This window comes from Phyllostomus discolor, chromosome 3 (assembly GCF_004126475.2).
Source record: "Phyllostomus discolor isolate MPI-MPIP mPhyDis1 chromosome 3, mPhyDis1.pri.v3, whole genome shotgun sequence".
In the NCBI taxonomy this organism is placed as follows: domain Eukaryota; kingdom Metazoa; phylum Chordata; class Mammalia; order Chiroptera; family Phyllostomidae; genus Phyllostomus; species Phyllostomus discolor.
This window is the reverse complement of record NC_040905.2, coordinates 2,538,926-2,555,415: the sequence shown is the minus strand read 5'-3', so window position 1 is coordinate 2,555,415 and position 16,490 is coordinate 2,538,926. Positions and strand designations below refer to the sequence as shown.

Sequence of the window (16,490 nt, the reverse complement as noted above, 5' to 3'; positions counted from 1 at the left end):
GCTCAGGCGCTTGCAAGCAGAAGTGAATCTTCATCGGAGAAATGTTTCAACTGCTGAAAAAGAAGCCCGTATTCCTATGTAGCCACGCTGTCGTTTTGAAACTATGTTGAGGGCGGGGCTTGAAAGATGCGGTGTCTGAGGGTCCGTTTGGTAGGTGGCCTTCAGACGGATCTGTGGCTGTGATGAACGAGAACCGAGCTGCCGGGCATGGAGCAGCCGCACCGTCCTCCTTGGAAACAGTTTGGGAGGGACGTGCAGAGGCGTGACCCTGGCCCTGCCCATTCTAGCAGCGACATGAGGACTTCCGGCAGAAATTTTTTTTTCCAGCTGGCACTGCTGTTTTTTATAAAAGAGTCAAAATTACCTATAAACTGTGAAGAGGGAAGAAAACGGAAGCCAAATTATCCTAATCACACGAGTGATTATACTAAACATTATTACAAGAGGTATACTTTTATACTGTATTTATTCCGCTACACAGCTACGAATCCAGGTAGGCCAATCTCATACATTAAGACGTCACCCAGCAGCCACCAGGATTCCTCGAAGGAACCTGCTTGGTCCGCCTTCGCTGCTGCGGGCCGCACACAGAAAACCCTTGTATGGACAGCAGGGGAGGACGACGCCCTTCATGGACCCACGCTAGTCGATTTGAGACACTGACCTTCTAGAGGTAAATGTAAGCATGGGGTGAAGTGTGAAATACACAAAAATGTAAACTACTTGGAAACTTAATGAAAATGTAGCCACTGTGTAAATATAAAAAGGTTTCCTATGTGCCCGATTTATTTTGGAAGAGAAAGTCTATATAAATGTATATATTGCACGACTCTATTAGAATTGTATATTTTTAAAAGACACTGTCTCGGGTATTTTCCTTCAGACATAATGTACACATCTTCGGTCAGGTGTAGTAAGTGTATGGTTTCTGATTGACTAGTTTTTTGTTTTTTCTCTCCACCAAAAATATGGAAACGAATGTATGCGTGTTTGTACGTGAACTTGCGGAGGTCGCTTGATTTCTGAGAAATAAATCTCGAGCCGGGGGCGTGGTCAGCAGGGATGACGCAAGGGCCTCTCTCCTGCTCCGGCGGGAGGCCCAGGTGGAAAAGCGTCGTTTCGTTGTGAACCGCTCTCCCCACACCGCGTTCCCGAATATCATTAAAGCGGTTTTGAAAACGCTGCTGTTTGCTTGGGATCTGGCATTGGACGGCTTCTGTGTCTCACCCTCCAGGTCTGACCTGCTCAGTGCGCTTGGGCACACCTTCCCGACCAGTAGAAGGGAGGGGCTGGATCGCCCCGCCCATTACTGGCAGGCAGGCAGGCCGGCCAGGTGTTCCGTGGCGACCTTGAACCACCCCGGCGGAGCTCAGCGGCCAGGTGCAGAGCCTTGCTCCTCACAGTGGCCCCCAGGTCGTTGGTGACAAAGGGCGGTCTCCGGTGCCGCCCCGGACTATTGTGTGCAAGCGGGAAGTTGAACGAGATCCCTGATAATCTGGGTAATTCCTATCGCATTCAGGTTTGAGGAGCGCCACTCTGAAGCACAGCCGATCTCATGAATTAAAACAAGGTGAGAGGAAAAATCAGGCAGCCAAACAGCCTCCACCTGCGAGAACCGCCCTCGGCGTGGTTGCGCCTTCTCGTTTCAGGAGCAGGAAGGAGGGCTCACGGTTTATTTTTAAGGGTCGAATGCGCTGGGGCTGTAACACAAGACGCATCTCGGGCTCACAGGCTGGCCGTCCTCACGCTGGTGGGTCACACGCCATTGACATCCGCGCTGGGACGTCCAGTGGGGGGCGGTCTCTCCCACCCCTCCCCCGCCCCTGCGGGGAGTCCTCACAGCGGCCTCCTGGGCACCCCACCAGGAGCGCGTTTGGTGTACGTTGTCAACATATTAACATTACGTTAACACTGACACATTACTCCGGATCAAAGGAAGATTAGTTTCTCGTGGTTCTGCCCCAGAGAAGGTCAGAGGGGCTGGCTGCGAATGCCCAGTGTGAAAGCTGCCACTCTGTCCCAGCTGGAGGAAGACCTGATATTTACTCATTTTCCTAAAGTTAATTCCTTGTCTTATTCCACATCATTTTTAAAGCTACAAAGAGCATTTTTAAAAGCTCTCTCATTGCACCATAACCCTTTAAGATCCTAAATGAGGATACCAACTAAAGATTGAAAACCACCTTATTCAAAATCAGGGACTAATTTTCATTGACGGCTCACTCCAACCTAACTTACTTTAAAAATCAATGGCTATGAACCAAACTTTACTTTTTGGCTTTGTGCAAAATAAAAGTAACTGGCTAAAATCTGACTTGGGTTGCTCTTACTGTAGCCCGGGCTCTACTGCCCCCTGCTGGGAGAGCTGCCTAACTACATCGCACAAATCATTGCTGCGGAAGTCCAGGTACCATCTGTCACCATACATGTATTCCCTGTGCTGTGCTTCCCATCCCCGTGACATACATAGCTGGAAATCTGTAGCTCTCAGCCCTGTCACCCACTTCACCCACCCCAATCACTCTCCGCTCTGGTGACCACTAGCTTGTTTTCTGCATCTGTGAGTCTGTTTTTTAGATTCCACATACAAGTGAGGTCACACTGTATTTCTTTTTTTCTCTGACTTATTTCATCTAGCCAAAACCATACATCCAGTAAGAGGTTACTACCCAAAATATATAAAGAGTTTACACATCTTAATATCAAAAACAAAACACGATTAAACGTGGGCAGAGGACTTAACGTTTTACCAAAGAGGACGGGCAGATGGCCAACAGCCCGTGAAAAGGCGCCCAGCACCGCCAATCATCAGAGATGCACATGGAACCACAGTGAGACACCACCGCACACCTGTCGGGATGGCCGCCACCAGTAAACCAACAGACAACAAGTGCTGGCGAGGGTGTGGAGAAAGGGGGCCCTCATGCACTGCTGGTGGGGGTGCAGCCTGGTGCAGCCGCTGTGGAAAGCAGTGTGGAGGGTCCTCAGAAAACTAAAGTGAAACTGCCCTATGACCCAGCAACCCCACTTCTGGGTGTTCATCCAAAGACGATGAAACACCGAGTTGAAAGGTGTGTGCAGCCCCGTGCTGTCTGCAGCGGGGGGCACGGCAGCCGGGGTACGACACAACCCAGGTGTCCGCCTGCCAGGAGCGCTGTCACATGCTCAGTGCTCAGTGATTCACAGCCGCCACCCCAGGGTGGGGGTGGGGGCGGGTAGGGGGTGGACGAGAAGGCTGCACCCGCCCCCCCTATTCATTTAGCCAGGTCCAGGCGTGCATCTGGAAAGGGTGCCACACTATACAAGACTCAAAACACCAACAGTACCTTTTGGTTTTTTGAGGTTTCATTTATTTATCTTTAGATAGAGGGGAGGAAGAGAAACATCGATTGGTTGCCTTACACCCCAACCAGGGACCAGGCCCCAACCCAGGTATGTGTCGTGACTGGGAATCGAACCGGCGACCTGTTGCTTTTCCAAACGATGCCCAACCCACTGAGCCACACAGGCCAGGGCCCGACAGTGCTGTGGAGTCCACGTGTGGGCGAGACACTGCGGTGCCCCAGGCAGAAGTCCTGGCCACGGGAAGTTCAGTGATGCGATGGAGCTGCGTGATGGAGACGAACTGGCGGACACAGCACACCAGGCAGCAGGGAGCGCCAGGACAAAAGGCAAAGCAGAGGGAGGCGGCAGGACCCCTGAAGCGGCTCTCTGAGGGGCTGACAGGCAATCGGGGACTGAAAGGAAGTGCGGGAGCCGACGGGGGACACCTGGCAGGAGGGCATCCTGCCAGGACAGGTGAGGGTCCTCCGGCAGAAGCAGCCTCCACGCACCAGCTGGGAGTCTGAGCAAGAGCAGGTGGGAGGGGCGGGCGGGGGTGCAACGGATCGGTGGGCCGGAGGCCAGGTGAGGACGCTCAGGTCAGCTGCCAGGAGGTCCCTAGGATATGAAATGACCCACGTGGGAGACGGAGCAGGGGGCGGGTCAGCGGGCCACAGCGACATTCCGGAACAAGGCAGCAGTGCCTCGGACAGCAGGGGTCGCAGCCGAAGGGGGGAGAAGCGGCTGAGTTCAGGTCCCCAGGAGTCCGTTCTCTGGCTCTCCGGTCGTTTCACGCAGGGTTCTGAGGTGGAGGCTCACACTACTGGCTTCTCTCGACACACTGGAAAGGCCCCTCCACACCCCACCTAAGGGACAAAGAGACCACACAACCGGAAAATGCACCACTCCCTGGATACCTGCTGTTGCCGTCAAAGATCAGATTCTCCTCCTGTTTCTACCTGTTGACAAGGACTTAAAACGTAAGTGATTTCGAGTTCCCACGTTTTAAGGGAGCTCACCTGGCTACAACAAAACACCTGGCCACGGGCCCAGGGGGACTGGGAAACCTCCCAGGCCAGCTGCTTAGAGGGTCATGTTTTCTAAGATGCTCTTCCAAGCCCCGGAGCAGGGGAGCTGCAGACAGGAGAGCCGTGTCAGGGCGCCCCCAGCCCCTCGGTGTCTCAACCGCCAACGAGCCCCGGGGAAAGCGGGGTCGGCGCAGACCCCCAGGGTCCAGGGTCCAGGGCGAGGGGCCCAGCGCTCCGGCACGCCCCCACTGAGCTCCTGCCCTGGAGGCCGAGGAGCACAGCAGTGCGCCCCAGCCTCAGAACACAGCCCGCTTCGTGCAGGCGGCGCTGTTTAAAATCACGTGTGAGGGAGGTTTTGTTTCTCAGAAAGGTAACTCCCATCAGGAAAGATCTCTAAGGAGGTGCTGGGATGGCACGTACACTGAATGTTAACACCTGCGACATAGTGAACGGATTAACAACAGGGGCACAGGATCCCAGGAGTATCTGCAGCGGGCCAGGAACGCCACGGTGACGTGCTTTCCAAACGGGGACAACCGTCTCTGCCCTCAGCAGGGGCGGGCGGGCTGAGATTCGGTGGGAGGGAGACCGGAGCACCAATTCTGAGCGGCCAGGGCCAGGCCGGGCGACCCCCTGGGGAAGGGTGTGGTCGGCGGGTTGTGTCTGCCCCCTGTCCTTCCAGCCTGGTCCCTGGACGGGCGGAGGAAAGGGCCCCGTTTACCAGGGGGTTGCTGATGCCAGCGTGGCTGTGCCGTGGGTCCCGGGAAAAGATGAGACACAGACCTCCCCCGTGGCGGGTGGGGTTGGCGGACAAGGACCCCCAGGTGGGTGCCTGGCAGCAGACCGGCCGTCGGGGCGGGCTGAAAAAGTGGGTTCCTTCTGTAAACAATGTCTCACTGGATGTAACAGACGATGTTGGCAAAAACACCGTCAACCTAAGTGTCTGCAAGGACAGCCTTTGTTCCCGACATGCAGAACACAGATTCTGGGGCGGGGCCAGCTGCTGGGAGTGCCGCCAGTGCCTGACGGTGTCAGGGCCGGTCTGGAGCTGGGCGGACAGCACGGGCGGCCGAGCAGAGACTCGACCTCCGCTCCGTGGGAAGGTCTTGCAGAAGCTGGTTTACCGAGGACGTCACTGAGGAGCACGCTGCACAGGCAGCCGAAGGCAGTACCATCCTAAGATGCTTCGGTAAACCACCGTGTAACTAATTCTCCTTCGTAACTGGTCAACTGGTCGTGGGTCAGATGTGAAGGATCCGCGAACATTGTAACACAAACGAACCCAGTGCCAGTCAGTGTGCCCGGTGTTACAACTCTGTCGTGCTGCTCTGCACACTGATACAGGACTAGCCATGAAGGAAACATGGTAAGCAATGGTAAAATGACAGATTCTGAAATAGTAGAGATTTCCGTATTATGAAATACGTTTTAAGTACTATCAATTTAGTTTTAAAATTTTAAAATATTTTTATTTACTTTTAGAGAGAAGGGACAGGAAGGAGAAAGAGAGGGAAAGAAACATCCATGTGTGGTTGCCTCTCGCACGCCCCCTACTGGGGACCTGGCCTGCAACCCAGACATGTGCCCTGACGGGGAATCGAACCAGCAACCCTTTGGTTCACAAGCCAGCACTCAATCCACTGAGCCACACCAGCCGGGGCTTATCACTTAATTTTAAAAAGAGAAAAATACTGCTTTTAAATGTTTTCAATCACGTGTTTATTTGATTTATTTTTTAAATATATAGAAATTCTAAAAACACATCGAGACTCTCCGGCAGTGACTCTGCACACCCTCCGGCCCGGCCACCACCCCCGTGACACTCCCGGGAACAAGGACATCACAGGGCGGGGGGGGGGGGGGGGGCGGATTCTGAGACAAGCTCAGCGGGGAGGGGCCACAGGGCCGTGAGTCCAGTGACAAGGAGAACTCAGTCACGGGATGATCCATCTGCCACAGACACCTTCCCTCACACTGAAGTTACTCATCCATGTCCCCCTTCCCTGAAGCCTGTCCCGTCTCGCACTCCAGTGTAGGACCTCGCCCCAGACTCGCGTGACCTCTGCAGGAGGAAACTGAAAACACGGGCAGGGACGACTGTACGCGTCAGCACTCTGACTGCAGAAGCGAGTCACTCGGTGGCGGCCCAGAAGCATTCCTTGTTCCTCTTCCAGGACGATGACGATTCTTCGTACATCTCCTACAGCAGGAGCAGAGCAGGCACTCAGACCAGAGCGTTTGGATCAACGCAGGCACACCTGAAGGAGGCAGGCTCAGGCGAATCTCAGCTGCCCAGGCCCGCGCCCCTGCAGCGATGCCGCCAACAGTTACAGGAGGACTGGGAGCCCAGCAAGGAGCACCACGTTCCCGCGCCCACGGATGGACGCCCAGCGTGGCGGGAGAAACAGCAGATAAGGAGCCTTAACAAGACGGGAGGGGGGGGGGGACCGCCGGGCAGGACAGACCGTGAGTTCCCCTGGGAACAGCTCGGGGGAGAGTCTGGGCAAGGTTACGCACAGAGAGGGGGTGGGGTTTAGTTCTAAACACCTTTTCCTTCCACCCCCTCATCCCACTTCTGCATTTACAAACACGCTGCTCCGGAGGGCGCGGTGGGGGGGCCCATCAGCTGGGAAGTCAGAGCACCCCACAGAGGGTCTCCCACACTGCTCCGGAGGCGGGTGCCCTCCCTTCTGCCCCCCCCCCCCCCCGCCCCCTGTTGCTCCCCAAGCCCAAGCCTGGAACCAGACAAGCATGAGGCAGCTTCCGGAGGGCAGGGGAGTCAGAACACAGCACCTTCTGGTCTCACTCTCCAGTCGGTGCTTGTTCTGCAGGAAGGGACCCAAACTCGGCCGTTCCCTGAAACCTGCACTCAAGTAACTGGGGGCCGCCCCTCTCATCAGCTCTCTGGGGGCTGGCGGCCCCTCTGCCCCCACCCCCAAGCTCACGAATCCTTCTGGGGCGCTCTCCGGCCACGTTTCCTCCAGGGACACGCAACCCCACTGTGGGCACTGGGGAGCCCGGCACGCAGCACCTCGGAGCCCAGCTGCCCTGGGACAGTGTCCCCCCCACACGTCATGCCTGCCAACCCCCCGCCGGCCATCACGGCTGTGGGCTTTGGTTCTCTTGCAGGAAGCAGGGCCACCAAACCCCACAGGCCCTGGCTCGGGGGCGGGCAAGCCGAGAGCACCTGGGTGCCCAGGACAGCCCCACTGTCCCTGCCACTGCAGCGGGGCAGAGACGGGGCGGCTTTCCGTGTCCTCAGAGGGCTCTGCTGACCCAGAGGACGGCCGGCCCTCACTGGGGGTGGGCGGGGGCTGGACACACAGACGGAAAACATGGCACGGCGTCCCGGACGCATCTCCAAATGCGCTCGCTGTGCATTTCCTCCGAGGAGGCGACGCCCCAGCCTTCCCTCCGTCCAAGGGGGCGAAGCTCTAGGAGGTCGTTCTGCCCGAGGAGTCTCTGTTTCAGCGGCCGCCTGCGTGGCCATGGGTTTCCCCACCCTCCACAGAGAAGACCCCCTGTGCTCCAGGGGCCCTCACCCAGAGCCACAGCCCAGATGACGAGGCATGTCCCCCTGTGGGGGCTGACTCCGGGCCGGGCACCTGGGGGGGCTTCTAATTTTCACACCTGACCAACCCTGGAAAAAAGCCGGTGCGCAAACACCCTGTTTCACAGATGAAGAAATCGAGATTTAGCCCTGGCTGGCGTAGCTCAGTGGACTGAGTGTGGGCTGCGAACCAAAGTGTCGCAGGTTCGATTCCCAGTCAGGGCACATGCCTGGGTTGCAGGCTACGGCCCCCAGCAACCGCACATTGATGTTTCTCTCTCTCTCCCTCCCTTCTCTCTCTAAAAATAAATAAATAAAATCTTAAAAAAAAAAAAACTCCACAAGACTTTAGAGAGTCAGGAAGACCCATGAAAACAAACGTGGTGTGAAAGGGCTCTCGCGCCCCACCCTCAAAAGTCCCGGAGAAAAACCCCGCCCACAGGCAAAAACGGATACACTCTTAACGCACCTTCTTCCATATGGGCACCCTGGCTTTCAGGGCGTTGATGGCGTAGCTCACGGCCTCGAGGGACGCGGCCCTGTGGGCCGACGACACGGCGATGACCACGCTGGCTTCCGACACGGGCACGAGGCTGCGGCGAGACACGGGGGTGGTCACCACCTCCTCTGAAGCTGCACGTTGAAGACTCTGCCGCCCGCGACAGGAAACCCGGAGACGCGCTCCCGGGGCCGACACCCACTCCTCCTTCCCCCGAGCGCCCGGCTCCGTGGGAACACAGACGGAGCACAGAATCCCCCGCGGCACGCGGCAGAGGGCCGCTGAGGCCGCGGCTGCGCTGTGAGCCCCCATCCCCCCCCAGACCCGTGCCACGGGCACCCGGAGGAGAGGGACCCCGCGCTGACTCGGCGCGTCTCCCACCAGACAGACAAGGTGCAGGGTGACTGACGCTGGAGACACGGCCACCCGGTGACGAGCGCGACTCGGAATTTAAAATGTCGAACGGCGGCGGACAGTAACGAGTGGCATCGCTAACACTATCTATCCCTGAAATCCCAGTCGTCAGTAACAAAGGAGTAACTGATCAACGGTGACAGACGCAGTCTCCGTTGCTGGGTTCTTTGTAAAGCCCCGAGTTCCGCTCTCCTCGGTGGCACACGAGCGGAAACTAGTTTGACGACTTCAGAGGCGTTTACATTAGACGCTGTTTCTCTTGCCCTGGCTGGTGCGGCTCAGGGGTTGAGCGCCGGCCTGTGAAGCGAGGGGTCGGTGGTTCAGTTCCCAGTCGGGGCACGTGCCCGGGTTGTGGGTCAGGTCTCCAGTAGGGGGCGTGGGAGAGACAACCACACGTTAATGTTTCTCTCCCTCTCTTCCCCTCTAAAAATACATAAAATCTTTAAAAAAAGAAATTGTTTTTAACAGCCTGTTGTGATGTAAAGAATCCAGACGACAAGACAATTGTTAAAACATCTCAGGACTTGGGCACGTGAGCACCAGGTACTCATTCGGCTCGGGGACCCAGGGTCCCGCACGCCTGGGGGCCGACGCAGCACCGGGCGCTCCCCACGGGTCCCCACGTGTCACCAGGGGAGGCGTCTCCACTGCCCGCCAGAGGAACACACAGGCGTCCCTGACGCGGGGTCCCTGAGACACTGCGGAGTTGGAACCGGCACAGGGGTGGGCAGCGACGACACTTGGTGGGTGGCGGGGGGGGGGGGGGGGCTCACCCGAGTCTGTGGAGCACGGCCACGTGGCGGACCGGCCACCTCTGCCTGAGGTCCCTGCAGATCCTGCGGACTTCATTCTCTGCCATCGGTATGTAGGCTTCGTACTCCAGGCTAATGACTTTTCTGCCTTCGAAGTTGTTTCTGGTGGTCCCTAAAAAAAAAAAAAGCAATTAAAATAAGGTTTCTCCTTATAATAAAAACTGCACATTAATAGAATAAAAAGGGTTATTTTTAAAAGATTTTATTTATTTATTTTTAGAGAGGGAAGGGAGGGAGGAAGAAAGAGAGAAACATCAATGTGCGGTTGCTGGGGGCCGTGGCCTGCAACCCAGGCATGTGCCCTGACTGGGAATCGAACCTGCGACACTTTGGTTCACAGCCCGAGCTCAATCCACTGAGCTATGCCAGCCGGGGCAAAAAGGGTTATTTTTGAATAGACAAGGAGCATACCGATTGGTCTAAAAATTACTTTGAAATATTCTAAACGTGGAAACGGTGAGAAAAACAAAAGCTGATTTTCACAAAGATAAGAAAATAACACGCACTGGCCAGGCACGCTAAGGGAAACGCACCCATACAAACCGGGACGTGTTTCCTCCCCGGCGGCATCTGTACTTCAAAGGGAAACACCTCGGCTCTGGCTGGCGTGGCCCAGTCGGACGGGCACCGTCCCGCACACCAGAAGGTCGCAGGTTCGAGCCCCAGGAGGGGAGCTTATGAGAGGCAACCAGTCAGTTTTCTCTCCCACCCCGGCTCCCCCTTCCTCTCTCCCTCTAAAAGCAATGAAAAAATGTCCTCAGGTGAGAATTACAAAAAAAGGAGGAAAACATTATGGTCCCCGGATTATCCCGAGGTTACTACCATCCCCGTTTTTGCCTCAGCGTTTGGAAAAGACAGAATTCTCCCTGCTAATAATGACCCCTATCCTGCTCCGACTACGCCTTTAGCGTGTTAACCTGGAGATTACTAACACAAAACAAGAGCGGAAAACCTCTCTACCCACCAACCACCACGGGTCCCCGCGGCTTACTGCTCAGTCCCTGAAAACCCCCGTACGAACGCTGAGTTTCCAGAAACTCCCGCGGGTCCTGCTGCCGTGCGGTCAGAGGACGCTGCGGGGACGTCCCCTACGACTCACCCACAAACAGGGATATTGCACCGCAGCACGGGGAAGCCACCAACTGCGAGGCTTCGTCGACAGAAAGCTTCTCCGTGGTGAATTTCACGGTATCTCTCGGTTTCTCTTCAGCATCATTCATGTCCTTCCTGGGAGCGAGACGTGAGTACGCCTTAGCGGTGGTACCAGAGGCAAGCGCCAGCTCACAGACCGCGCTTCAATGCACAGTGCTCCCGCATTAGACGAGTTAGGAGGCAGGGTTTGATCTTTGTGATAAAAATCAGTGTAGAATCTTAGCAAAGCAGCACTATTCATAAATACCCCGAACGAAGCGAGTGTGACATAAAAGGGAATTCACCATGACCGTGACCACTTAAAACGTGATCTACCTCCCACCCTGATGTCCCCCCAGCTCTGGAACCGCTGCTCTGCCCTCCCGTCACGGCCCAGTCACGACCTCAACACCCTCGGCCCCAGGCGCCTCCCCCGGGACCACTCTGCACCCGGGCAGCACGCCCAGAACCGCCTCTCCCTCCATCCAAAGAAGGCGGTGGGGGACGTGCACACACACACACGCACGGCCACCCCACAGGGACCAGGCGCGGCCCCGGCGAAGCCACCTGGGAAGTACAAGGAGGAACTGCACGCCCCTCCCCAGCTCTCCCTGCTTCCCTCACCCGGCCTTTGGTGCCCGCTCGGAGGGCAGGGACGCCCCCTCGCTCCCGACACAGCTGGGAACAAAGCCTTGGTCCCCACACTGGGGGGGGGGCCTTGCAGAATGAGGGAGACCCAGCGATGGATGGCACTGCAAGCAGGCGAGACATGGGGGCACCGCAGGGCTGAGAGAGAGCCGGGGGCTGGGCCGGGTTCCTCAAGGTGAGAGGACCGAGGGAGGCCTCTCTCCAGAGCTGAAGCTTAGAGCGGACACCTGCTCGGGCCGCCCCCCCACCCTCCCCCGCAGAGACAGAGGGAATGACAAAGGCCAGGCTCTGGGGCGAGGGCGAGCATGGCGTGCCCCAGAAACCATGGGGAGGCTCAAAGGCCCAGGAGCAAAGGAGAGAGCGAACCAGACGGGAGGCTGGGCGGGCAGATGGAGGCACGCAGGCCACGTGCAGCCTGGATAGAATCGTGCACCCGTGGGCTTCGCCCACAGGCAAAGATGAGCAGGAGGAGGCTCCGAGGAGCCGGACCTCACTACACCTGCCGTGTGGCTCCCCATCTGCACCAGCTCCGGAGAGGGGACGAGCGGGCACCCCTGCACCACTGGGTGCCAGACGCTCCAACTCCTGCACACGCTGCCGCCTGGGCTCCCTCCACCCCCCCCCCTTTCTGGCAGGGAGGTGCGGGTACCCGAACACAGTCTGGGTTGAACTTCAACCGCACCACGTTCCCGCAACACGGTTCCGCGAGGACGCAGATTCCTCTACAAGGACTCACTTCCAGCCCCGTCAGAGCCCCTCCGACAGCCCACCGGGGTGCTGAGTACACTTCCTAATGCTTCCAGAGAGGGGCCCTCATCACACACCCCAACTTCAACGGCAGCCCATCGTTTTCAGAATAAATTCCCAACTCCCCCAAAATAGCATTTTCCTAAAATTGTGCAGGTGGCTAGGGGACCACAGTTCCCAAATAAACCCGCCGCCTGTCTGACAAGGAATTCTTCTCGCATTTCTAACCAGGGAGACTCAGGGGCCCCAGTCTCTCGGATGGACGTGCTGGGTGGGCATCTGCTTCGCCCTCTTTCCTCTCCACTCTGGGGGCGCTGTGCTCCAGAAGGGGGTGGGCAGAAGTGGGTGGAAAATACTCAGGCGCCCTTGGCTGGCTCCCTCCTTTAAGGAAACCAAGGTTGCACCACTGAGGACGATGTTTGCCCCCGATTCTGGAGAAAAACCCTATCGAATGGAGACAGTTTTCCTCCACTCCTGACCTAGCCACACTTCTCACCGGGTAGCAACTGCTGGTTCCTGCGGTATGTACTCTGCGGCCGACAGGGAAGTCAGCTCAGCCCGTCCACCCCTCCGGACCACCTGACAGATGCTCCCACGTGTCCTCGTCACCCGACTCAGACGTGGCCTGCGCTGTCTGGGAAGACAGAGACGCAGCGGAGTCCCGGGGCCACCACCTGCGACACGCTGTACAAACAAAGCTGTTCTCTAGGTGGATCCGAAGGCCCCGGACATGGGCGCGCTCTCTTCTTAGCCACAGCGACCCTGTCCCTTCCTGGCTCTGCGACTTTTCCCCATTTCCGCCCAGGTGCACTCTCACCTAGACTGACGAACACGTTCATGAAAAAGTACACAGGGCGCCCAACAGTCTGAGCTCTCTGCTGGTCTGCCGCTTATTGGCTCCGAGATCACGGACGAGTTTTGCAGCTTCTCTGGGTCTCAGTTTCCCCCCCGAGAAAAACAGGGACCTTAGGGTTCCGGCACCCAGCGCCGTGCCTGGCACACAGAGAGACCTCAAGGGGCCACGTTAAGTGAACAGGACGGACACATCCCACCGGCACTGACTGCTTAGGGAGCTGACGCCGGCACGACAGGCGGGCATTCGTGAGTCTGCGGCACCGACGGAGGGCTGCCGCTTTCACCGGGCACTGCCGCCGACAGCCCCGCAAAGAGCACGCACTCAGCGCGCGCCGCACTCAGGTCTGACCCCTGCTGACCCTTGTCCCCAAGCCCGGGGAAGAAAACCGGATCTCACGTACTCGGCGGGCTCCGGAGCGCTACCCTCCGCTGATGGGGGGGATGACGGCGACTTCGTCTCCTGACCGAAGCAGGAGGAGCTGGTCCCCCAGCTCGACATACTCTTGACGCACAGCCAGGATCACCTGGTTGCGGACATCGGCCAACCTGGAAGGAAGCGGGTGGGACAAGAGGTGTCAGGGCCGCGACAGACCGCGAATGCCTGGGCTGCCAGGAAAGACATTGCACAACACTACTTCGTGGAGCAACGCACGCGGGTTACTCGTGGGGCTAACGTATGCTACAGAGAAAGGACGTATCCACTGAAGAACATACATTTTCACCACAAAAAACACGAAACACACTACACTGCTAACAACTCCTTATTGGACGATGTGTGTCTCGGGAAATTAAACAAACAAACAAACAAACACACCTAGCCTGAAGACAACATTCAGACCCAGTCCAAAAAAAAAGAAAAAAGAAAACATTCCTCATTCGGGGCCTTTCAAGTATACAAGCATCCTAAGCATACCCTGGAAGTCCCCCCTAAGACCAGCTGTCGCCCAGCAGGTTAGAGGTTAAAGGTAAAGCGGGACAAAGGTCCCACCATGTGTCATTGATTATCAGGGCACTTTAAGAGCAACTTAAACATATAAAATTAATAAGTATTTTTTCTTTTTTTAAAGATTTTATTTATGTATTTTTAGAGAGGAGGAGAAAGAGAGGGAGAGAAACATCAATATGTGGTTGTTTCTTGCGGGCCCCCAACTGGGGACCTGGCCCACAACCCAGGCTTGTGCCCTGACTAGGAATTGAACTGGAGACCATTTGGTTTGCAGGCTGACACTCAATCTACTGAGCCACACCAGCCCAGGCAGTTTTTTCTTTTGAACAAGCATTATGGAGTATCTTTTACATGTTAAACATTTATAGGGACTTAAGTGACACTAATATTCCTAACACCTCCAAATAGTCCACTTTTATAATTCGTTCCAAAAAAAGAACTTGCAGTAGGAACAACAGCAGTAAAATTACCGGTTTTCAATGCCAGAAAAAATCAGCTATTGCAAAACACAAATTCAGCAGTGGCTAGGGTTCACCTCTCATTTTCCTTTTAATCTTAGACATTTCTCTTTCGACTTCAAGCATAAAGCACATATTTTTAACAGACTTTGTAACAATTTCACTTAACATTATAAAAATGCAAAATCTTCATTTCCAATATTTTGCAAATTACAAAATCAAATATAATCATGTCCCTTTGGGAGTACCTCAGCTCCCTGTGTTTTCCAGTAAAATATCTTTAAACTTCCTTAAGGAGCTGTGCGTTTTTAAATATTAGAATTTACATTTTCAGCGTAATTCCAAAAAATAGAACTAATGACCCTTTTGACATTAAGAAAATCAAAATTGTTTTTTTTAACTTTATCGTGTGTGCGTTTACACATTTTTTAAGTATTAAAAACTGTTCATCGTATGTGTCCGTCGCCCTACCCCGGATGCCGGGCTTCTATCGCGTCCCACAGCTGCAGCGCCCGAATTTCCTGCGGCACGGAAATGGTCTCTGACCGGATCCCCGTTATTTCGGCACTCTTTGCGAAATACAGCACTTCCACCTGCAAGGGAGAAAAAATGCTTTTCATGGCAACTCACAGGCCTTTCCTGGCTGTCCACGCTGAGCTGTGGTTTCCAAACGCAGTGGTTTATTATCAAAGGCAAATTTTACAAGTCGGAGAAAACCAAGTCGCCCGTCAAAATGTCAGTGTGTCTCCAAGTTCCAATTTTGAGAAACGTTTATGCGTGAAGCACAACTCACACCAACTTCAGAATGCTCTTCGGCTTTACCAGTGTCATCCATCGTGCTGCAGCTAGAGCCCTAACACCCGAACTGGGAAGTGAGACGGGTCTTCGGCTGCCGTGAAATTCCAGCAGTGAGCGCGTGTGGAAGTGAAGAGATGAATTACACAAGTAGAGTAAATGACAAGAACAGGGAAAAACGTGTCTTTCACGGCTGTCACCTGACCTTTGAATCCGGTCTGCAGCCACACTGAGCCCAGCTGCCTGGGGCTAAGTTATGCAATCCACCCACCCTGACATTTACACCAAAGTAGGTGCGTTTGAGATACAGGTTAAACTGGCATTTCCTGGAACGAATCTGTGTGCCCAGAGACTGGTATCCAAGGGATCGCCAGGTGCAAGGGCCCCCCTCCCCTTGGTGAACGCGATATTCTCTACCAAACAATCCAAAGTTTGCAAATGCACAGAGGAAGCACGCCCCAAGAATGCCTAAAGGGCGTATCTTTTGCGGGGACCACTTTGTACAGTTGATCAGGGGTCCCCAAGCCCCCGGCCGCCAGCGAACTCCGCCTGAGCTCCGCCTCCTGTGTCGTTTGCCCGCGCACCCCCACCCCACCCCACCCGCGTCTTCCCCAAAACCGGCCGCTGGAGTAGCTGATTGTCTAACCACTATCTGTAGACCTGAAACTAATACAAAGTAACATTGCATGTAAACTGCAATGGAAAAAGAAAATAAAATGAACTAGCTACAGACTCTCTGAAAAAAAAAGAGAAAATGCGTATCTTTTAAAATAAAGCTTGTCTTCGTTCAAACGAATACCGTCCCACAGGGACAAAGGTCAAGGGTGGCTTTACGCGTCCGGGGCGCCGGGAACTGGACGGGACCTGCGCTGGGGCCCAGACTCCGAGGTCGGGAAGGATGGCAGCCGCTCAGGTACTCGAAGGGGAGGGTGCTGGGTTTGGACAGGGACGCAGTGGGGCGCACACGTGCGGGAGGGGCCCCCAGCCTTACCTGGCACTGCTGCACCATCCCGCCTGAGGTCCCGGGGCCGGGATTCCGGCCGCGGAGGCGGAGACGCAGGCCCGCCCACCGCGCAGGCGCACCTGAGGCTCCGCCCGCCGACCCGCCCGCACAGGCGTGCGCACAACTAGCTCCGCCCTCTCCACCCCCCCCCCCGCCCCCAGCGCAGTCCCGGAGGCCTGATCCGCGGAGTAGTTTCGCTTCCACTCGCTAGTGGGTTGCGAAGGCAACGCAAGTTAAAGGTGTCCGGAGACGGCACCAGGACTGGTCGTGTGCGCGCGTCTCG

At 55.9% G+C, this 16,490-nt stretch overlaps 1 protein-coding gene across 2 annotated transcripts; it reads right to left on the bottom strand.

Annotated features, from left to right (window-relative positions):
- Positions 1–6,058: 6,058 nt before the first annotated feature.
- Positions 6,059–16,282, bottom strand: MOCS2 (molybdenum cofactor synthesis 2). Of its 2 annotated transcripts, XM_028528873.2 has the most exons (7): positions 16,196–16,282; positions 14,881–15,002; positions 13,407–13,551; positions 10,724–10,851; positions 9,586–9,736; positions 8,369–8,492; positions 6,059–6,549 (listed from the first exon to the last, which is right to left on the bottom strand). In XM_028528873.2, exons 3-7 carry the CDS (start codon positions 13,502–13,504, stop codon positions 6,481–6,483), a joined length of 570 nt encoding a protein of 189 aa, XP_028384674.1. In that variant the 5' UTR covers positions 13,505–13,551; positions 14,881–15,002; positions 16,196–16,282; the 3' UTR covers positions 6,059–6,480. The 2 variants fall into 2 exon arrangements, with proteins under 2 accessions (XP_028384674.1, XP_035876051.1); XM_036020158.1 differs by lacking the exon at positions 14,881–15,002 and having other exon boundaries at positions 16,196–16,271.
- Between the last annotated feature and the right edge of the window lie 208 nt (positions 16,283–16,490).

Bases quoted from the DNA above. Each gene is read 5' to 3' on its own strand.
- MOCS2 (XM_028528873.2), bottom strand. From the start codon at position 13,504: ATGTCGAGCTGGGGGACCAGCTCCTCCTGCTTCGGTCAGGAGACGAAG. The intron at 8,493-9,585 runs GTGAGCCCCCCC...GTCTCGCCGCAG, and splicing joins GCCGTGCTCCACAGACTCGG to CCTCGTGCCCGTGTCGGAAG. The intron at 6,550-8,368 runs GTGCGTTAAGAG...CTCCTGCTGTAG, and splicing joins GGGTGCCCATATGGAAGAAG to GAGATGTACGAAGAATCGTC.